Below are 23,336 nucleotides of genomic sequence, written 5' to 3' on the forward strand. Positions count from 1 at the left end.
CCCTGGGTTAGCAGGGCTTTCCCCTGTTAAAAAGGGGCTAAAGTCACAATGCTGGTCTTTGTTTACCCTTATTATAGAGGGGGGAATAAAGGAATAGTAGAAGCAGAGGCACGTTGTAAAATGCACATCTATAAAACAGGCCCCTGAATGCTGCTATAATTGAAATGCAAAATGCAACTGTACCTCTTTCAATAGCACAGCCACAGCTAATCACTTCCACTAGCTTTAAGGTGAACCTCCAAAACAATATACAAATCCTATTACTCTTTCTTTTCGCTAAGAAGTCTTCAACTCCTAAAAAAGTATTTTTGTTACTTAGCACCTTAGACAAATGCCACTATCTGCATATGAAGGGAAAGAAGGGGCAGTGATTGAGCTTTCTAATTGATGTGTATTTAATTATGCTAATGTGGCCAGCTGTAAAGCATTTTCTTTTCAGAAGCTACATAATAGGACCAGCAAATACAGGTGTCCTTTCTCTACTGACTGTTTAATGTTTAACCTGATCATTTTTACAAGGGGGGGCATTTCAATGCAGAGGTTAATAGGCATAACGTATTTTGTTCCATTGATACCAATAGTAACAATAATGTCCAATCAAAATGCAATTTCTCAAGAAAGCCTGATATCTTGGCTTACAAAGTTCATTAAGTTGGTACTAGTGTGGGATGTTAATATTACCAGTATTTGCCATTTCACTGACTCTTATTCACTGTGGTTTACTTTATATAAAAAAAATTTAAAAATGAATTCCTTAATAAATGCTTTTGTTTATCCATTACACAAGCTGTCCTTGAAATTTAGAAATTATCCACTTATTTCAATACAAAATAATTTCCTCCAGCAAGTTTTTTATTCAGTGGTTAAGGGCATATCACAACAAAGTATTTTTGAATTCCTTAACACAATACATGCTGTATTGTGTTAAATCAACTCTCAAGACCCACCTGTTCTCTCTTGCTTTCCATGGTCTTTAAGCCTGATATCTGCTATTAGCTTCTGCTATTATTTCATGTATTATGTACTATCGTGTATTATGTACTTTCCACTAGTTAATGTATTATGCATTTTTTTTTAATATAATGGTATCATGTATTATGCATTTCTCTCTGTATTTGAAGTATTATGGATATATATATATATATATATATATATATATATATATATATATATATATATATATATATAATATTATAGTGATTAAAATAAACTGTAAATAAATTTTGGGGACATTTATTTAATTGACTGTACCAATCTAATGCAGACCATAATAGTCAGAGTTATGAATACTGGGAAGACAAATGTTTGTCGGTTACATGGTAGCGACGGGGGACAGTGAAAAACCCTCAACTCCTCCCCAGTCACAGGGGTCACATTTTAATGACTGGATCTTATGAGAATGGCATTTTCAGGCCTGTTTACAATATCAAGCCTTTGAAACCTGCTGAATGCTTGTACTGGAGAATGCTGTTAAGAAATGTATGGAAACTGATAGATAAATAAATAAATAAATAAATAAATAAATAAATAAATAAATAAATGCAAAGATGTGTAACCCCAGGGCCTGAAAGAGATGTAAGTTATGAACATGATTCAGAATTTAGGAAACCGCTCACCTTGCAATTCTGGGTCATTATCCCTCAGCATCAGTTTGGCCAACAGTTTTGCATCACCTAGAAATTTAGGATTGAGACATCATTTTGTTTAACAGAATATAATCAAAGAGACTACAAAATGATATCGCAAAAGTCTACCGGAAGCCTTAATAGTAGTACAGTATTTTATGTTAGATTTAACATAACATTATTCAGCAGGTTTCATTCGACTTTATGAAGCAAAATTAGTTAATTCTATAGTGTGATGCTAAACTTTTGGCCATAGCTGTACATACTGGCTCTACACAAAATCAATTAATCAAATTGATAAATAAAATAGAGATTCCATTTTAGTCAACTACATAAATACATCATCTTCTTAATTCAATTTAGTCAGCAAAGAACAATTACACTTCATTCTTATATTTGCATAACAAGGCCATGACTTTATATGGCAGTTCCCCCCTGGGGTTGTGCAGTCGAACACTGATCACTGGGAGGGGGTGGCGTGGGGTTGCTTTTATCAGCAATGGGTTTAATGGCTGTCTTTAGGGTGGTACCAAAGAAACACAAAACAGAAACTGACCACATATTATTCTTTACCAACCACAGGGCTGACAGCTCACAAGAACCAAGGTCTGGCAGATATTGGACATTTGACAACTTGTGACTACCCTAGATCCACCTCTTTTTATATTTGAAGCAAAGAACTGTGAAATAATTGGAAGTCTATAGTTGTAGTTTACATAGTGCATACTACATAAATACAAATAAAAATAAAAACCAAAAGTATGTAACTTTCAAAATGGTTCCACTGGTTTTTTAAACCACTGTTTTATGACCAAAAATGAAATCCTATAGGCAAGTCTGTTTTTAAGCAGTGTGGAATGCTGCAATATTTGGCTGTGTTTCAGTGGGAATTGCAGCTTCCTAGCCTAGAGTCAAAACAGACATGCAAAGCCATTGCACAAACAATTTTGCCTTTCATATGCACTAACTCCTTTACACCACATGAGTCAGTGTTGTACCAACCCTCACTGTGTCACTTTCCCTGGACAACTCCCTCTCCCTTTGACAAGCTATTACTATCTAGAGAGGAAAGAAACAGAAATTAATGTACAAGTATAAAACTTCAGTACCTTGAACCTAACAATGGAAAACTGCATTCTTCCCTAAAGCATGTTAATGGATTACATCCTTTAACTGGATCATTTTAAATATCATTTGGAAATGATGCATTTACAATTTGTGGATTTGGCTGTTTAAAAAAAAAAAAAAAAAAAAAAAAAAAAAGCAAATAATTTTTTCTTTAAAAATAATTAATAATAAAATGAATAACAAAGGAGGCTGTGGTTAAATAAATGGGATTGTAACCAGGAGACACCTGGTTTAGCCACTGACTCCTTGTGTGACCCTGAGCAAGTCCTTAACCTCCTTGTGCTCTGTCTTTCAGGTGAGATGTTGTTGTAAGTGACTCTGCAGCTGATGCATAGTTCACACACCCTAGTTTTGTATCTTGTAAAGTGCTTTGTGATGGTGGTCCACTATGAAAGATGCTATATAAAGATTATTATAAAAAAAAAAAAAAAGATTTAAAAAAAAACCCTGCTGATTCCAGCACTCAGTTAAGTACTAAGGTCTAGGCTAAATCTTCATTTTTTTTTTAAACAAACATAACCGTGTTTTAAATATTAAAGTATACATGGTTGCCAATTATGAATAATTGGAAAATAACATCTTTAAAATGTAAGTTATTTTGTCAATTTCTACTGTACAAAGAGGGACAGCTGGCTTTATATTAAAAAAAGTTGGTATCACCACAGTGTTCACTGTTTACATACTGGATGCTATAGACTAAAAAGTATTTCAACCACTGATTTCTCCGTTGTTAGAACAACACTTTTATTGTAATGAGAGAAAAAAAAAAAGACATAATCAATAGATTAGTGATGAATGCACTATATTGAGCAACTTCTCGTTCCATCTCCAATATAGGTAAGAGGTTAAGCCCAGGCTTGGGTTTGAGGAAAGAACATATTCCTCAAATTTAAAACCCACAAATCTGCTTGAAAATTTCAACACATAACTTCCTTGCTGCTTTGAGCCAGACCTTTTCCAAACGACTGATCTACAACCTAATATTGCGCTAATGCTTTTAATTTAATGTTCGCAGTTGGTGTAATTGGTATAATATAGCAATATAATACATTATAGGAAATTCAAGCATTAGGCACTAAATTGAAATTTTAAAGCAAATGGCAAAAATGACTGTGGGGGAAAGCAACCCTATTAAATCTAATTTGTTATGCACTGCAGTAGGGGTAATGGATGCAATGAAAGTTCCTTTATTGAGTTCTTATGTCCAAAAGGTATTTAGGTACCATGCTGTATTAGGCTTCCTCTCTGTGCTTTTCTGTAGCGAAGATAGCAGGAAATAAGGTATATAGGTTGCTGTCCTCTTGATTTTTGTATTTCCTTTCCAGTGAACCGTATGGAAAAGGGCACCTTGGGCTACTTTTGAAGGTTTACAAAAGGTGCCCCGGACCCCCCCTGTGCCAGCATGAATAGGTCAATCTGAAGGAAGCCTAAAGATGTGGAGCAAGTTAAGTCCTTCAGGTGGGTCTTTTCAGATTTCAACAGTGAGGGGGTGCTGGAGTTGGTGAGGATTTCACCAGTCCCCCAGATGATCTGAGATCAAAAGTCCACTGGGAAATCTTACAACCCCTTTGTAATGTAACTTTAAAACTTAATACAAAGACCCTTTAGTTTGAAGCCTGTGACAGACAGAACAAAGGCTTTATCAAAACTGATTCCATTAGAAGCAGTAGGCTATAGAAAAGTAATCAGTTCCCTCAAGGAGCATGCATATCTTTTTGTTTAACTAAAACATAGAAGGAATATCTTAAATAAATTGTGTTTGTATGAGTAAAATGTTGTTGATTTGTTAAGGCATTTTAACTTTCAAATGTGCCTATTATTGTCACTGTACAGTATAACACATGTAAAGATATGATATGAGTCTGCCTAGGCTTCCCATTATCTTGAGGCTGAGGAAAGACAAATATGAGTGAAATAAAAACATAAATAAATATATACAGTAAAGCCTGGAAACATTGTATTTATGGCTATGGTATTCATTTCTGCAATAACCACATACAGATACAAACAATACAATATGTAGAAAGTTCAAACTGAAGATGATTTTTTACAGATGTCTTATGACCAATGTGTAACAAAACATCACTATGGGAATCACTGTGTACATGAGCATATAACTGAAGTTAGGCATGTCGTGGGTTGTGTTGTACGTTTCTCTTAACTGTACTGCAGAATATAGTTAATAAAAATTCAACAGGAAGCAATTTTTAAAATCATATTAAATTAGTTGTTTACTCTAATGTCATCAAGTACACATTTTCTAGATTTTTGTTAAACAAAAAAATTCACGTAGGTAAAGCATTTTCTGATCTGTTTAAAAAACTTAAGCAACATGTAAATGATTACTACCACGACTGCATTAAGTGTGTCTTTGTTTACTATTATTTATTTTGCACATAATTATATTTCATGTAAATGTTATTGTCACATACACGAGATTGCATAAACAGAAAATGTTTCCAGCCGTTTACATATTTAAATATAAACTTAAGTCGTATGAATTCAGTGACCCATGCCTGTGATTTATTCCAGGGAATAGAGAGTGATTGCAATGAGGCTGACAGAGCATTACATATTTTTGAGGGCTTGGAAACAAAATCCAGAAATTCCAAGGTGGAATGTTATTTCCAGCCTGGTCAAGAAACGTTTAATGTTTATTGATTGAGATTATTTATTAAATCAAGGAGACATTCTCAAAGGATTCAGAAAGTGCATTTTGTGAAGATACATGGCCAAAAGCACTACATAGCTAATGAATAAATGGGACGTATAGTTGATATGAATACATGCTTCCCATATCTCATTTTTGTTTAGACTTTTAACAAAATAGTCCATTATTAACAATATACTATTACACATTATACAAAGGACAGTTGTGCATGTGTGTTTTATGATACTTATCATAACATGATCTGTATCTCACAATACAAATCATATTGCAACCTTAGTGTATGTTCCACCGCTATTTCTAGCAGTAGGGCAACTGACTTGCACACTACTTATTGGCAGAATGGAACATTAAAGCTGTACTGTTCTCTGAAAACAGCCTAGGAGCTATGAAAATATGTCCGTAAGTTGTGCTCGTACAGTATTAAGTACATCAGACATTAACTTTATTCTGGGTCATAAATACATACATGCAGGCAATACTTGCATTTCAACTTTCTAACATGAATAAAAGCATCACTTGTTGCAGATATCTTTAACCTGACGTTTAAGTGTGAGCTGTTTAGGAGATGCTCCTAACATTAGTTAAGCTGTATCACATGGAAAAAGCAAAACAGCACAACCTTTGCACATTATAGCCTTGCATATTGCAATTCACAATTTGCTGCATCTTCATAATATAGTACAGTACAGTGGTTTGGAATGACATCATAACAAGCATCTCTCACTCATCCAAAACCTCAATATTGCCTTGTAATGTTATTGACAGGCCAGCTATTGTTTATGATATAACATGCATGTTTAAAATAAGCTGTAAAACAAACAGCTAAGAAACTTTTTTTTTTTTTTTTTTTATATTGGACATCAAGTTGTTCCCTTTAATCTTTTAAAGGCTCTGTTTGAGATATTAGATTGAAAACCAAACCGCTTATACATTACACATTATATATATACTTTGTTATTTTGAAGATTCCATGTGTGCTACTTGTGATGACCACAAAAGATGATTCTCCCTTATTCACCGTGACTGCTGAAGGAAGAGAAAGAGAAGGTGCTGCATCACTGAGGAAAGTGCATGTTAGTAACTGTCGACGCTTGCAATAGTTATTTGTAAAATTAAAGTGTCCTTTTGTCAAAACAAGGACTCATCTGCTTTAGCATGAAATGAAATACATATTTTAAGGGCTATGTCACCATTTATGTTTATCCATGTGTATTGAACTTCAGTAAGCCTGACCTCCACACCAAATTACCACAGTCAACCAAGCTATTAGCCACTCATGAAATGGCTCAGAATATATTCTTCTAAACGTAAAGAAAAAAAAAAAAAATCTCTAGATACTCAGGAATACTAACTTGTACGTGCCATGCCAGTGGGTGTCAATGTATGGTAATTAAGAAGCCATGCTAATATTTCAGATGTCACGCATTATAGGAACCGTACTATGAATTAATTGTGCATTGCATTAAAAAAAGGTGTTTACAACGATTTTAGAATGATATTACAAAAGCGTTCTAATTGCACTTACCTGATCATGGCCATTCGGGTTTACAGCAGATGGAGTGTTCTTCTTGTCATTGTTGCTTCCATTTGTTTTTATCTCCGAGGGTAGTTAAATATAATTATTTGTAAAATGTCTCCCTTAAGATTCCCTTATAGCACAAAAGAGATTTGTTCAAGTGCTGTGCTGTTGTGCCAGCACCACAGCTTTCCATAAACTCGTCTTTCAAGATTGATCCAATAGTGGTACTTTCCTTTTGCTCCAAGCTAAGAAACTGACATTTAGATATCTTTTCTATACTTAAATATCACACTCACATTTTTGTTTAACATCTTATAAAATGTTGTAATTGGCCACCAAGTTCTTGCACACCGTAATGTACTGTGTAGTTAAGTTTCCTCTAGGTTTAGTTTTTCATCTAATAAAATTGTTTTTTTTTTTTTTTTTCATTTCTTAGCTTTAGTGCTGCTATGTGCACAATGCAATCAGTCTGACACTCACTTAAGATGAGAGAAATTGTATTAATTCCTTTATTTCTTGTTATAACAACCAGGTGGAAGAAAATAATACTGAAAAGGGAATCTTTCATGATGTTTAAACACAGACTGTTTTTTTTTTTTTTTTTTTTTTTTTAACAGATGGAATGTGCATTAGCATTTAGCAGTGTTAACTCTTCCGAACTTTATTTTTAAATGTATATCTTTGTAAGATAAGGACTTACAGATCCCAATACATTCAGCTAGTTTCTTTCTTAATCAAACATTTACATGATTTTGGTATATTTTGACATTCTGGCTCTGGGGCGGCAACATATTAATCAAAGTGTATTGATTTGATTGTAATCATTGTATCAGTATATTCTTCATATTTTCTGTACCACTGTAAAAAAAAATAAAAATAAAAAAAAAACACTACAACAACACTATATTAGCTTTAAATTCACTATAATTCTACATTTGATTTCATGTAACCTCTCCCCCCCCCCACCCTTTAAAGGGAGCTTTACACCTAAAGAGTTTGTCAACATGTAAGTTAATAAACTAAAATGTGCCTCTGAGTGAGATTGGGGAGTCATCTGTGTCTAGATTCAACTGAAAGATTGTTCTCTCCACCTCCCACTCTTTTAAATTACATCATGCATTTGAAACAGTATGACAATTTTTGTCATAATTTTTACAATACAGGAATGGGAATCTGGTACAATGGAACAAATCCAAAAAGTGCCAGAAGCTTCAAAATGCCAGTTTTTATTAATGAGATCAGCCGTCAGGAACCCATTTCTGATAATTATAAAGTTCCAAATCTCTTCAAGATTAAAATAGCCTTTTACTACGGTATGTTGTAAATCAAATCAACATCTGTGAATAGGTTGAGTAATTATTAGCCTACATGAGGGTTATTGTACTGAGAGGTAAGCAGTTCTTTATCATATGGGTGACACATGGTTTACCTGGAAACAGGGCTAATGTTGTCTATGTAGGTTAATAAGGGGCAGAACTCCATACAGTGGCATCAGAGCTAGGTATTATTACCACTGTGAAGAGCATCTCCTCTGTGTGCTAATGCAACTTATCCCCAAACTCCACTAAGTACACTCGACTTTATTAGCTTAAGATATCTATCCCCTGCATACTTTGGCCTAATTTGACCTCTTTGTACTAAGACTGTCCAATTAGGTGATAACTGTGAGATGAGAATGAAGTACCAGCATGAAATGAAATTCTTAATAAGCTCAATAATTGCCACTTTCTACTTTAAAATGTTCATTCATAAGCATTGTTGAATTTTCAGACAGTTTCATTTTTGATCATTTCTGACTAAATTACCAAGATGAACAATAATAATGCATTTAAATCACTTAGAAATTAAATAATAATAAATAATAATAATAATAATAATAATAATAATAATAATAATAATAATAATAATTACAAAACAGACAAACAGACAAACAAAACACAAACATTTAAAATGTTCTCAACATTCCCAAACTGCTTTTAGGGGGACTTTTCTATAACTTTTCGTTAGCGTTGGTTCTTCCAACGTAAAGGCATGAAAAGAAATTGGCTTCCAACCGCCTATACCATGACAAAAGCTCAACAGAATAATAAAAGGGTTAAAATATTGGCCATGTATCATTCCAATTAAGCCAAATAGCACCTTAGTAACATAATGATTCTAGTTTCAGCGTTCAGCTTCCATGATTCCTTAGTAATATTTGTCAACTCGAAAGGCAGTCACAATGCAGGGCCCCTGTACACAGAATTCCTAATTACAGATTAGAGGCAAACAAAACCCTACACTACAGTTTCCATGTGTCAGCTGACGTAGGGTACAAAGGGAACAAAGAGAGCAAAGTCCTCCTCTTTTTTCCCTCTTTTTCATCTGCGCAAATGTAAAATGCATTAGATAGTGACTGTGGGTAGGTGCGCCTGGGGCTAAATTACAGCTGCGCACTCGATCGTGTAGGAGGACAGTTTTGTGATGCACCCAGGGGCCCACGCAACCTCGGCAAAATCTATTAATACCATGGTTAAGCACATTCTTCCCCCTAACAAACATTATTACACATAAACATTATTTTTTAAAGTTTAAAATTACTTAAATTGAATCAATTCATTATGCCTTATCTAGCCAAGATTATTTTTTCACTTTCTTTATTATTTCTTATATTTTCTTGGCCTGGTGTTATACCATTAACATTCCAGTGCATAAAAAAAGGCCAACTGGATCTGAAAGCCAGAGAACATAGCTACAAGCGACAAAAATGAGACACGTATGAGGAGAGTAGAGGCTTAGAAGAAAGCTATGCCTCTAACGATACTGCTGCCTGCTTGCGTTTCTTTTTTTAAATCTGTGCTCTGTGACACAGCTGTGAGGTATCAGAGAATGCAAAGTCTCGACTTTCCTTTCTGAAGGAGCATGTGTTAATTAATCCACAAAGCAGGGGCTGAAAGGTGTAGCTGAAATACTGGACACTGATTTGATAGGGACAACAACACACCTTTGTTCTTTAATTAGATTTAAAACTCAGAGGTTCGGGCAGCATCTGCTGACAGATAAAGTACATTCACTTTAAATATGCCTAGTCTTCCTTTTTGTAGGCTAGTACATCTCTGATAAAATCACTACTATAGGACATAGCACTGTGGTGAATTCAGACAATAGGGAAGTAACTAAAAATAATTATTAAAAAAAAAAAAAAAACAGAAGGTGCAGTTACAGATGTAATCTTAAAAGGATTGATGTATATTGTTTTAAATTAGCATTGCCATTGTTGTCCTTTATCCTTGAGTATACACATGTGAAAAATAATAGATGTAAGATAAAACTGTTTACTTGTCAGTCATAGCTTGTGGCCCTAATATTCATCAGACCACAATCTAACAAGCTATCATTTGTGTTCATAAACTGGCTAAAAAACAAACAAACAAAAAAAAAACACTCCACACAAAATCTTTTAAATCTTACTTTTAATTATACTTGTATAAATTCATAGCAGAAACCACATCAAATGTCATATTATTTTGTTCTTGAACTGATCACTACATGTTTAAATTGACTTACCTGCTGGAAACATGTAATTAACCTATAATATGTAACTGAAAATTAAACCATGTGTCAAAAAATGTATTAACATTTTTCTTAAGTACCTTCCATATCAAAATGTTCAAATACACTATGAATCGTTACTGGCTTACTGGTGTGATAGTGTTCGAAACAGCTTGAAGAAAAATAAAAACAAGTATAATGGCTTACATTTCATCAGATAGGTGGCACCATGTCACATATTCCCAATGCTCATCTGAATTACAGCTGTTTATCTTGCAGCTTTCTTTAAGATTAATTAAATGCAAATGTAACACTGTGAATCATGGGAATACCTGCCAGACCCCTTATTAATACCTTCACTTAAAACCCCCTGTGCCAGAGTCATTAATTTGCAAAGAAGGCAAGCACTAAAGCAGCCCTCTCGTCTGAAAAACAATTCATGGATGGCTGCCCAATTAGTCCAGAAGCACTCTTATCCTCCTTTCAGCCCCCATGGCCCTCTGAGGACGCGACGATAACCTGGCAACCTAGGTAGAAATGCAGCCAAGTGCGAGCGTTTGAAGCTGTAGCTTGGCTGCCATTATGTCGGAAAAAGAAAGAATTCCGGCACCATGTCATCCAGTACAAAGGATAAAAACAGATTCGACCGGAAATTCAATGTGGCACCACATATGGGATACATGAGTGTGGTTATACAACAGACCACATTTTTTTTTTTAACAAAGTCTCCTGCATGTGAAGCTGGGGACATGTGTAACCATCATAACGTCTCTATGAATCTGTATTTAATTTGGGTTGGAGTGGTGGCAGGGAATGGAGATCTGAAGCCGCCACAGGTTTGTGGCAGATGGCTCTGTGTCAGCTATGACAAGCAGCCAGGCTCAGCTTCCTCTGCACATTTTCTTCCCCCTCCCTCTCTGATCAGGTAAATATGGGCATACTCTGGAAAGTTCCGCAGATTCTGCCTTAGGCTGCAAGTTTGTGACTTAGCCCCATCTGTCACAAATCTTCCCTGGCTTCTGATGCAAGGAGAGACCTGAATTTCCTACACAGAGCAGCCCAAGAAAACTGATCCGTGTCAACCTACAAAAGAAATTGGGGAAACTTTCAATACCAAAACACATTTGTACAATTGTTCTATTCCATAAATTATTTTGGGGATTCTTAGTAAGATGAATGTATTCGATTTTTTACAAATTGAAAACCTATTAACTTTTTTAATTAAGGCTGAAATCAAATCATTTTCAAAACTGTGACCATCTGTTGTGTGTACTTTGTCTCACTGAAATATATGTGAAAAGTGGTAAAGTAAGTGAAAGTGACTTCTGCTGCTTGCATTGTACTGTTAGGTTGTGTCTGGTGCCTGAAAAACAATTCTAAATCAGTCTTACTGGACAATGCGCTGGAACACTGCAGAGGAATAAAAAAATAGATGTGTCTAAATAATACATGTAACTAAAACCATGTGGTTGAACAAGATTACTGTCTGGAACAGTGATGTTTCTATTGTCTGATTTGTCAATTTTCTTTCATGATCATCATCAATTCGCTTTCTAGGATAGCCATCGTGAATATTTGGTTCTGAAACCTTTAGCTTTGTAATTAGTGTATGCATCACTTAAACACTGATAAACAAACACACAAATTCATTGAATACTGCCTTAATTAATTTATTCCGCGTCTGTTTTTCTATATTCTCAAATTGTTTATAGTAGTTTGATGCTGCATTATAGCCCATCAATGAAACACTGGATTTGCTTTACTAATGTAACTGGCATGAAAGCACAGGTTGAATAAGCAGTACAAACAGCTGGAAGTGGAAGAAACATAATGTCAAGGCAAAACTAATAATACAAAAAAGAAAAACCGACTCTAAGACACAAACACAGCTTTGATAGCCCTTGAAGACATGGAATGACAGACACTGATTTCTAATACATATTGCTAAGCAGATACAATAAAGACTCTAAGGAGAATAAAACCATATATATGTTATGACAGACTAAGAATTGTGCCCATAGCATTATACTGTAGTTACATGCAGGCCTTCAGACAATGACACCATGAAACTACGGTTTAGCAATAAAGGCAATATGCTCAGTCTTGGTTTTGTGAATTATCAACATCAAACTGCTTCAAAGTATTTTAAAGACATGCCCTAAACACTGAGACCCAACCATAACCTCAAAACAGTGAATATACTGTACATTTAATGTTTGTTTCAAATAAATTATGTGATGTTGCCGCCTTAACTGGTACATACAAGTTGGGTAGAAAATCTAATTATTCTTGAAACAAGTTCACAAGGCACAAAAGTGTTTTAGAAAATGCAATACGGTATTGTGTGTTATAAACTACTGTGTATTTGGAGGAAAATGCATTCTTCAAAAGAAAGAGATTTTTATTCTTAAACCACATCAGACACCAGTTAGTAGAATTGTATTTCTATTCAGAACTAGTAGGTTAAACTGAAAAAGACCAAAATGGGCCACACATAAAAACTGCTCTTTCTAACTGAGAAAACCATGCATCAAATCTCCTACTTCCTTTAATTGTGACTCAAATGTAAAGGTTCTATTTCTAGGTTGATACATTAAATTGGAACCCATTCATCCTTTCATATATTATACATAACACATTATAGATTTGCTCTTGAACTGAGTAAGTGGATATATTATTGTGGTTTAAATGAAATTACCTATAAGAAGAAGATGCATTGAAAAGAGAAAACCGGTGCACACACATACAGAGGGTCCTCTTAATCTCGCACTTTAACTTTTGAACTTTTTGTAGATTTTTTACTGTGTATGCAGTTAGATAAGTACAAAACATTTCAGCAGTAACACACGTGTTGTGCTGGTATACACCACACCTCAGCTGGTTTATGAGGCAAAGCAGAGTGCCCTCAACCCCAAGATAAGTGGTGTTATACTAGCAGAATAGGCTTCACCATTGTTATAGGGAAACTGAAATGTCTTATATTCTAGTGTAGATCCAAAAAGTGGTCAAACCATGCTTCCTGTGTCCCACTATGTCTCATGCTATTTAAAAACTGCACACTATTTGTAAGTGACTGCAGTGTTCATTTGATGATTGAATTAATTTGTCATTTACAAGGATATCATTTAAGCTACATTTTACGGAGATAGAAAATCTTACAAGAATAAGAATTAAGGGCACTTGACGGGCATTACCAGATAGTAAACTCCTCTTCTTTGGGTTCTATTGCTTAAGCAAAGTCTAACCTGACTTGAATAATGCTCTGTCTGTGCATTCACTGAAGTTATAGCAAATACTCTACTGTAACAAAGTGCCCGCCCCTGTGTATATTATCTGTTATGTGTTGCGTGTGGTGTGTTTAAATGTTGGTGTATAGACATTGGTACACGGGATATAAACGGGTCTGTGTAACACGAGTGTTTAAAAATGTATATGTGTATTTAGGCACGAGGATTGCACAGCACTTCACGTGCAAGTAAAATGTAGTAATATGTGAGCACGGGGAATTGCACTTTATTAATTCACGTGCTGGGATTCAAGTGAATAATTAATTGGTAATTGAATCCCAGCACAATAGTATATATAGATGCACGTTGTCACATACGGGGGTTGGGTGTTCGGTGAGCGGAGAACGGGATTGGAGACGGAAGAAATTAGTAGTAGTAGTCGTAGTAATAATAATAATAATAATAATAATAAGAGGAGAAAGTATCCGTTCACCGTGTTTGTCAGTGTCTGTCCGTGCACCGTTTTGTTAAGTTTAGTCTGTTTTCGTTTGTCTATTTATTTTGGCGTAGAGTGCCGTGTCCTGTGTTTTTCGTGTTTGTTAAACCTTTTATTTTGTATTAAACCGGCGCCAACAGGCGTCTTCATCACTTCATTTCATCTGTCCTGTGTTTTGTGTATTGCATTACCTTTCCTGGTTCTGACGCCGCCCACTTCGGCCGTCTCTGTGACACGTGGTGTCCTGCGTGGGATAACAGCGCCTCCAAGCGTCAGACCAGGAGAGGTGTTTTGTCAAAAAAAAAAAAAAAAAAAAAACCACAGCAACAACAAAAAAAAATAAAATAAAATAAACATGGAAGGCTGGGACTGGAGAGATGGCTGCCAGGACCTGGAGGAGTTCCTCGGTGGTCTGGAGGACCAGGGCTGGTGCCTTGCCTGTGGGGAGTTTGGGCACCCGGTGGTGCGCTGCCCCTACCAGGAAGGAGAGGAGGAACTGCCGCAGGAGAGGAAGGTGAGGAGGTGGCAGAGAAGGGGAAAGGGGAAGAGGAAGGCAGAGGTCCCACCGCTGTCTCCACAGCCGCACCAGTCTCCTGCAAGGGAGGAAGAGCCGCACCAGTCCCCTGCAAGTGAGGGAGAGCCGCACCAGTCCCCTGTATCAAGGGGAGACTACACACCGCTCCCACCTCCACCACCAGGAGACTACACGCCGCTCCTACCTCCATGGGCAGGAGCAGAGCAGCAGGAGCTGCCTCTGTCTCCGCCACCTCCACCGGCAGGGGGAGAGCAGCAGGAGCTGCCTCTGCCTCCGCCTCCTCCACCGGCAGGAGCAGAGCAGCAGGAGCTACCTCTGCCCCTGCCTCCTCCACCGGCAGGGGGAGAGCAGCAGGAGCTGCCCCTGCTTCCTCCACCAGCAGGGGGAGAGCAGCAGGAGCTGCCCCTGCCTCCGCCACCTCCACCGGCAGGGGGAGAGCAGCAGGAGCTGCCCCTGCCTCCGCCACCTCCACCGGCAGGAGCAGAGCAGCAGGAGCTGCCTCTGCCTCCGCCACCTCCACCGGCAGGCGCAGAGCAGCAGGAGCTGCCTCTGCCTCCGCCACCTCCACCGGCAGGAGCAGAGCAGCAGGAGCTGCCTCTGCCTCCGCCACCTCCACCGGCAGGAGCAGAGCAGCAGGAGCTGCCTCTGCCTCCGCCACCTCCACCGGCAGGAGCAGAGCAGCAGGAGCTGCCTCTGCCTCCGCCACCTCCACCGGCAGGAGCAGAGCAGCAGGAGCTGCCTCTGCCTCCGCCACCAGCAGAGGGTGAATGCCTGCTGGATCCCCGTCCCCCAGCAGAGGGTGAATGCCTGCTGGTATCACTTCCCCCACCAGCAGAGGGTGAATGCCTGCTGGTATCACTTCCCCCACCAGCAGAGGGTGAATGCCTGCTGGTATCACTTCCCCCACCATCACGAGGAGAGGAGCAGGAGCTGCCTCTCCCTGCACCAGAAGGGCCAGGACTAGATGCTGGCGGTCCTCAGCAGCCCTTGCATAGGCTGCTGAGGGAAGCACGGGGAAGAACCTCCCGGCTGCAGTGGCCGAAAAGAGGGCCAACACCCGCACCCCAGCTTGTCCTGACTGCCAGCCTCGCTTCGCCCAAGGATGCCAGCCTCGCTTCGCCCAAGGATGCCAGCCTCGCTTCGCCCAAGGATGCCAGCCTCGCTTCGCCCAAGGATGCCAGCCTCTGCTTCGCCCAAGGATTGCCCGCCGCTCTGCATCGCCTGGGGTTGCCCGCTCTGCATCGCCTGGGGTTGCCCGCCGCTCTGCATCGCCTGGGGTTGCCCGCCGCTCTGCATCGCCCGGGGTTGCCCGCCGCTCTGCATCGCCTGGGGTTGCCCGCCGCTCTGCATCGCCTGGGGTTGCCCGCCGCTCTGCATCGCCTGGGGTTGCCCGCCGCTCAGCATCGCAGCCGGAAGTACTGTGGCCGGAACCCCACGAAGGGGAGCTGCCGGCCACGAAGAAGGGGGAGGAGGTCTGGAGACCGCCAACCCCAGCAGCAGTTTCGCTGCCGGAGGAGGGGGAGGAGGTCTGGAGACCGCCAACCCCAGCAGCAGTTTCGCTGCCGGAGGAGGTCTGGAGACCGCCAACCCCAGCAGCAGTTTCGCTGCCGGAGGAGGGGGAGGAGGTCTGGAGACCTGCTCCCTCTGCAGTTTCTTCCCTGCAGGAAGAACAGTGGTTGAAACCCCACCAAGGGGAGCTGCCGGCGCCGAAGAAGGGGGAAGGTCAGGAGACCACACCCCAAGCAGCCTTTCCGCTGCTAGGACTACCCTGGCAGGAGAATGCTACCCTGCTGACAGCATTACGACCTGTGGGCCCCTGGAAGCCTCTGGTCCTGGCCAAGGACTTTGGGCGGGACTTTTGGGCTTTTAAGGGGGGAGGTGGCCATTGAGGCCATGTGTGCTTTGCACAGGAGGGGGTATATGTAACAAAGTGCCCGCCCCTGTGTATATTATCTGTTATGTGTTGCGTGTGGTGTGTTAAATGTTGGTGTATAGTCATTGGTACACGGGATATAAACGGGTCTGTGTAACACGAGTGTTTAAAAATGTATATTTGTATTTAGGCACGAGGATTGCACAGCACTTCACGTGCAAGTAAAATGTAGTAATATGTGAGCACGGGGAATTGCACTTTATTAATTCACGTGCTGGGATTCAAGTGAATAATTAATTGGTAATTGAATCCCAGCACAATAGTATATATAGATGCACGTTGTCACATACGGGGGTTGGGTGTTCGGTGAGCGGAGAACGGGATTGGAGACGGAAGAAATTAGTAGTAGTAGTCGTAGTAATAATAATAATAATAATAATAATAATAAGAGGAGAAAGTATCCGCTCACCGTGTTTGTCAGTGTCTGTCCGTGCACCGTTTTGTTAAGTTTAGTCTGTTTTCGTTTGTCTATTTATTTTGGCATAGAGTGCCGTGTCCTGTGTTTTTCGTGTTTGTGTAAACCTTTTATTTTGTATTAAACCGGCGCCAACAGGCGTCTTCATCACTTCATTTCATCTGTCCTGTGTTTTGTGTATTGCATTACCTTTCCTGGTTCTGACGCCGCCCACTTCGGCCGTCTCTGTGACATCTACATACACATTTGTGAACTATATTCTCATTACTGTTCACCAAGTTCCTTGATGGTTTCCCTTCATATCCTACAAAACTGATAAATATTAGATACTTATTTTTAAACTCTACGAAGTCTATTTTCATTATAAATGACTTAATATAAACATGAGACCTAGTAACCAAGATGATTCAAATACAAAAAGAAATAAATACATACATAAAAAGGTTCATATTCATCAGCACAACAACAATATCTGCATATTTATCTTATTAATATTTTACTTGAAATAAGTTTGCATTTAGTTTAATTAGTTTCAAAGAAAAGGAAACTGGCTCATTAATTCAATATTGATAAAAAAAAATATGTACAATCAATATGCTAGCTTCACACAGGGCTTTATTTCAATGCTGTAAACACCAGCAGATCCAGTTCACCAAATTGTTCTGTGTTTCTGTCAGATGTGACGTGAAACTGTTACCACCACCCAGTGATGTTATTCATACCACCAAGTGATGTTTCGATCACCATCACGTCAGCATTATCTCTGTCAATGAGAGGTCTCGCATCCCCCAAAACAGAGAATCTCTATTAATGATGTAAAAATGGTCTTAAAAGTTTGTCAGGTACTGTAAGTGACATTCAAAAGACCAATCTAGAGGTGTTCTAATTAATCTTCAGCTAGTTACATGTACTTCATTTAAACCAAACTGTGGAACCCATCCCCAACATTTACAGGAATAATATGTCTTTATTTACATTCTTTATTATTTTTATTTCCTGAATACTCCTTAAAATAATGTTTTGTTAATTTTACAATGGTTGATTGTATTCTGTTTTTTATTATTTTTATTTTTTTAATTAATAATTTAAAATAAAATACAGCTGTTTTAAAATCATAACTACTTAGATTAAATTTAAGTAAGGATAAAGTTATGGTTCAGTTAATATGTTTCTTTGAAGTCTAAATCTATAACCCTTGGAATTTACTGAATCCAGTCCCATTGTAATAGTGTTCAACCAAAGTGCTGTAATGTCAGCATTTGAAACCAGTATAAACTACCTTCTGAACCATTGCTTAGTTAATAGACAGTGAAAGATAATGAGTTTGAAATTGGGTGTTAAATTGGGTTTTTGTTTCTTCCATTTTAACAAGTTTAACTGTTTCCTGAATTAACATAATGGAATCAGAACATTAATATAAAAATATTTCCAATCTCTCATAAATTGGCAAATATGAACTCATTAGATTAAGACTTACTGTGACCACTTTGCTACGATCGGTTTGAATGCATACATTTGCTTATAAGTTGAATACATCCTTATTTTTACAAAAATGTTTAAATATCTGATTGTTACAGTACACTACTGTACTACTTTTCATTCCTTTCATTCATTAGATCTGCACCCCAGGATACTATTTCAAAACTGGGACACTGTTTCCTGCTGCTACTGCTAGTGGATCAAGATGGGATCTGAGTATCTTTAGGCTCCCCCACAGTCAGTGCTTCAATCTCTAATCTCCAGCTACATATGCAGTACAATGCAACCACAAGTTTTCTTAAATATCGTGTTACATTTTGTTCACAATGGCGCCTGCACTGTAATTTGATAATACAATCGTATGTAGTATTGAAATAATATATATGCAAAATGTAACTGTTAATATCTATTTATGTATCTTTCAATAAATAGCTGACCATTTTCAGAAATACTACTGAATACACATGGTATAAGGAAGGGGTGGCTGCTGGGTAAATGTTTAGCATCCCTGTCTGTTACCTTCTGCTTTAACTCAGAAATGTATACACTCACTCTGTGTCTTGGGTTCAAATAATATATACTGAAAAAATACATTAATAGCAAACGTTCAGTTTTCAACATGTATTTCACTTCATATCTTTAACAAAACATACATTGTCAAAATAATAAATTAGACCAATATGCCACCTTCAAACAAATCAAACACTGATACATTTGCTTTGATGTTTGTAAAAATGAAAGAATGAACTATTTATGAGAGGAATTGGTATTGGTGTTTTGTTTGTGCATTAGCTACCTTGACATGATGTTTCCTAACAAGGTCTGGTCTCTTGCAGAAATTCTGAAGCCTCTTAAACAGTTGTTCAGGTGTAGAGTACAGATATTCAGCTGCAGGAAAAACAGATACATTTTTAATGAAACAAAAACCTCAAAGCACAACCTAGATATTAGTCACTTTAGTAATTAAAAATGCATATAGCTCTGTGCCGTCTCATGTTGTACATTATTTAAGCAAGATTTTTCTAAGTTACCTCAGCTCAAAAGGATTTTTAATGTAAAATACTTCTGCACAGTTACAGTATACACATCACACATTTTCCTTTGGGCAAATTCAATGGTTTGTATTATATACTTAGATGCATACATTTTCTGACAAGCACACACACACTATATATATATATATATATATATATATATATATATATATATATATATATATATATATTATATATATATATAAAAAATACCTTTGAAAATTGAAATACATTTTTCATGTAAGCAAGTTCAGTGTACATTGATCCCAATGTCTAACTTTTACCTACTGAAATACACATTGAAATGACACCCAGTACTGTTTATTTCATACCTATAACCATACCTATAACTTGTTCAGTGTACATTTAAATATACTTAGTTTTGGTTGGTAATCTTTAGCATTTTTTGCAAAGAAGAAAAGTGTTTCCACATTATCACACAACACAGTAATTTCTTATTCAAACTTTCTATAGCATAGCAAACATACAACAGAATGTGACGACAGCATAACAACATTGCCTGAAAACTTGTATTGCAGTTTTTGAAAACGTTTAACATACAAAATCAGACATGAAGCTGGTTTCACACACAGACAACATCAACTAGTCCAAGAGTAATGCTAAACCTGGGTCTGTAGTGTTTTAAGGTAAAATAAACGTTACTTACCAGCAAATATTTCAGGGTAAACCAAAGCGTTTGGGCACAGCGGATAGCACCCACAATGAACAGCTTCTAACCTGCAACATAAACAATTACCAACAAGATGTAGCTTTACAGATCCATTACGTAAACACCTTTAAAATACTTGACTAGAAATGCACTGGATGTCTACCAGTTTGAGACTGCAGTCAATAAACTTTTTTATATCCTGGTACTCTTGATTTTCTTAATTTAAAACTAGTACTTATCATGCAAATAGGTAATGTAATATTTAAGTTGCTGTTTTAAAAATAACAACAAAAGCACACACAAATCATTTCTGACATGTATTTATTTTCGATCTTGTGGATGAATATCATTTAGCAGGAAAGTAACTTAGACAGCATGCAAGACAAAAATCTGCTCCCTGTTAACAGTTGTTTTAAGGGGAAAATGCTTATATATCTTCCTGTAGAACTTGGTTCTCCACAGCACGACATCATTTACTCCAAAAACTTTTAAAAATGTTAACACTTGCGTCTTGCAATATTTATTTCCTGAACTAAAAGACACGCATAGTTACACTATCGATATTAATTCATATTACAGATTAGTGTGGTATTCACTAACTGATAATACAATGAAATACTAATACATCGTGTACATATACTGGTATTTAAGTGTAGATGCAGACTGCATTAATATATTTATAAATACAGCACAGACCTGCGAATGTTGACTGCTAAGGTTATTTATCATGTCCTCTGTGCTTGTGCGGTAGGTTTATAGTTTATGGAATCAGAAGAGTTTTTTTTTTTTTTTATCCTCATGGTTTGCCTGACACTATACTATAACATTAGTTTTATGACCTGCTCTGAGACCTATATAAGTATATATCATGATTACACATTCTTTATGTTTTTTTTTTCTATTCTCTTCAATGGTTCCATGTGAATTATATACATTAAAAATAAAATGTATGTCAAATTTAAATTTTGGTAATCCTTTGGTTCCCAAATTACGAAAAAATGATTTAAAAAAAAGAAAAAACATATCAAAGTGGTTCAGATAATCCCAAAACAAAAACAAAACAAAACAAAAAAAATGCTGATATGTTTTTAGGTACATTTCAAACTTGAATAAAAAAATGCAGTGATTTGTTTTAAACACAAAAACTGTACTTTACTTTGTGTCTCCATTGAAAATAAATCCCTTTATATCTTTGCTCTATTTTCATTCATCACATTTTGTACTACATTGATTTCACCATTTATGTCCCTCCAATTCAGTCACAGATATAAAATTATGTATGCTACCTTATGTTTTATTAAGCCTTAAGTTATTTTTGTGCTTTGAAATGCTTTAAAATGTAAGACTGTGCTGTTCTGGTATTTTGTTTACTACCAAAACACTGATTTGTTGCATTATTAGAATATTGTAGACATTACAGATTATTTATTTATTTATTTTACTTTTTTTTTTTTATTTTTTTATTTAAAGATAACTTAATAGGTTTATAATGAATAGAATATCCAAACCTGGTTATTGTTCCCAGAACAACAAGGGTTTGGGCCAACAGTTAAATATTCATGAGACATGTCATAGAATATACATCATTAAACAATATATGTATATTATATAATATATAGGATATATATATATATATATAATATATATATATATATATATAGATAGGGTAATATGATGATATTTGTGTCATAGTATTACGGTCAGCAACACCATTAAAATGACACGTGCAGTAATTAATGACGGTACCCTATTTAGTCATGAGCACAATATCTTATACATAAATCGAAAAAAATAATCTCTATTACATAAATAGTTTGCCAGCAATATAACTGGGATACATGCAATCGTAATCCAGAACTATATAAAACAGTCTGTCCTTGTTTATACAAAACTGGAATGTAACTGGCTAATTAGTTGAATTTTGAAAATCAGTCATGTTACATATTTATTCTGTTTTATAGATTTCATAATAACAAATTTTAAAGAATTTCTAACTATACAGAGGCAACGAATTACAACCCAATTATAGCACCACAAGGGGATACTTTCTTGTATTATAAGACTTGATTTGAATTCAATGGCTGTAATCTTTGTGGTTCAGTAGACTTTTGGCCTCTTCACTTATGGCAATAAAAATATGTACACAGGATATGATATTATTTTCATTTTAAAACATGCAGTCAAGATTAACTTGTAACAGCTATGTTTATTCATTCAAAAAGACAAGAGAAGTGTTTATACATGCATTGGTTTTATGCTGCAACAGAAGCCTTTATGATAATGCTTTTCTTATCTTTAATCTCACAAATAAAATACAGTCTCCATTATCCAATAAATTCTAAATGGAGTTCTAATTGATCTGATGTCAAAATGGCTAGACAATGACCTCTCAATTCCAATTAATTAATTGTCTACTAAATCTATGAAGCTTAATATTAAGGTCTAGTCACTTCAAGTCCCATATTTGTGTGCAAATAGTTATTGGGCTTTTGATTCTAAATATAATTAGCTGATAATTTTGCTTGGCTGAATTACTTTTTCTTCAGGGCCTGCAAGGGTTTTTAGTCACATTATTCGGCAATAATGAGTCAGATAGGTTACATTTTACTGTAATGATGATGAGACACCAATTGAGAAAGCAAAGTAATATGAGTGGACTGCTAATTATCGACAGCACCTTTTTGCGAGATGCACTGTGGAAAAATGCCTCATTATTAAAAATAGAAAGTTACAATTATAAGTGATACCAGAGGAGAGTAAATAAAATTGCTGCTTTAAGTTTTTTTTTTTTTTTTTTTAATTAAGTGGAAATGCTAATGCTGTCGTACTTAGCAGACAAAATTAAAATTATTATTATTATCATGGCATGCTAAGGGATTCCTATGAAATTACATATTTAAGCAAATACATGAATACATGCTTTTTATTTACTTTTTTTACACCATTTTTTACACATGCTCTCATTATTATTATTATTATTATTATTATTATTATTATTATTATTATTATTAGATTCAGTTTTAAAAAAAAAAAAAAACAATTTGGGTGCAGATATACAAATCTACCAAGATTC

The 23,336-nt window shown here is 36.6% G+C and overlaps 2 protein-coding genes across 9 annotated transcripts in view; one reads left to right on the forward strand and one right to left on the reverse strand.

Annotated features, from left to right (window-relative positions):
- The window catches only part of LOC121322319 (rho GTPase-activating protein 15-like), a 211,872-nt gene extending 203,101 nt beyond the window's left edge, over window positions 1–8,771 (forward strand). The window contains exons 15-16 of one of the 2 annotated variants that reach the window (XM_041262122.1): window positions 4,079–4,211; window positions 6,390–8,771. In XM_041262122.1, the coding sequence (XP_041118056.1) occupies window positions 4,079–4,163 (85 nt within the window). In that variant the 3' untranslated portion in view covers window positions 4,164–4,211; window positions 6,390–8,771. Of the gene's footprint in view, window positions 1–4,078; window positions 5,739–6,389 lie in introns of those variants that run through there. The other variant, XM_041262121.1, reaches the window with a different exon arrangement.
- Window positions 1,617–23,336, reverse strand: part of gtdc1 (glycosyltransferase-like domain containing 1) — a 95,194-nt gene continuing 73,474 nt past the window's right edge. For 5 of the 7 annotated variants that reach the window (XM_041262125.1, XM_041262132.1, XM_041262124.1 and 2 more), the window contains 3 exons: window positions 20,261–20,331; window positions 19,356–19,447; window positions 10,381–11,557 (listed from right to left, as the gene is read on the reverse strand). In XM_041262125.1, coding sequence (XP_041118059.1) covers window positions 11,474–11,557; window positions 19,356–19,447; window positions 20,261–20,331 — 247 coding nt within the window. In that variant the 3' untranslated portion in view covers window positions 10,381–11,473. Of the gene's footprint in view, window positions 1,674–5,748; window positions 6,451–10,380; window positions 11,558–19,355; window positions 19,448–20,260; window positions 20,332–23,336 lie in introns of those variants that run through there. The other 2 variants (XM_041262129.1, XM_041262130.1) reach the window with 2 other exon arrangements.

Source organism: Polyodon spathula, chromosome 10 (assembly GCF_017654505.1).
Source record: "Polyodon spathula isolate WHYD16114869_AA chromosome 10, ASM1765450v1, whole genome shotgun sequence".
Classification (NCBI taxonomy): domain Eukaryota; kingdom Metazoa; phylum Chordata; class Actinopteri; order Acipenseriformes; family Polyodontidae; genus Polyodon; species Polyodon spathula.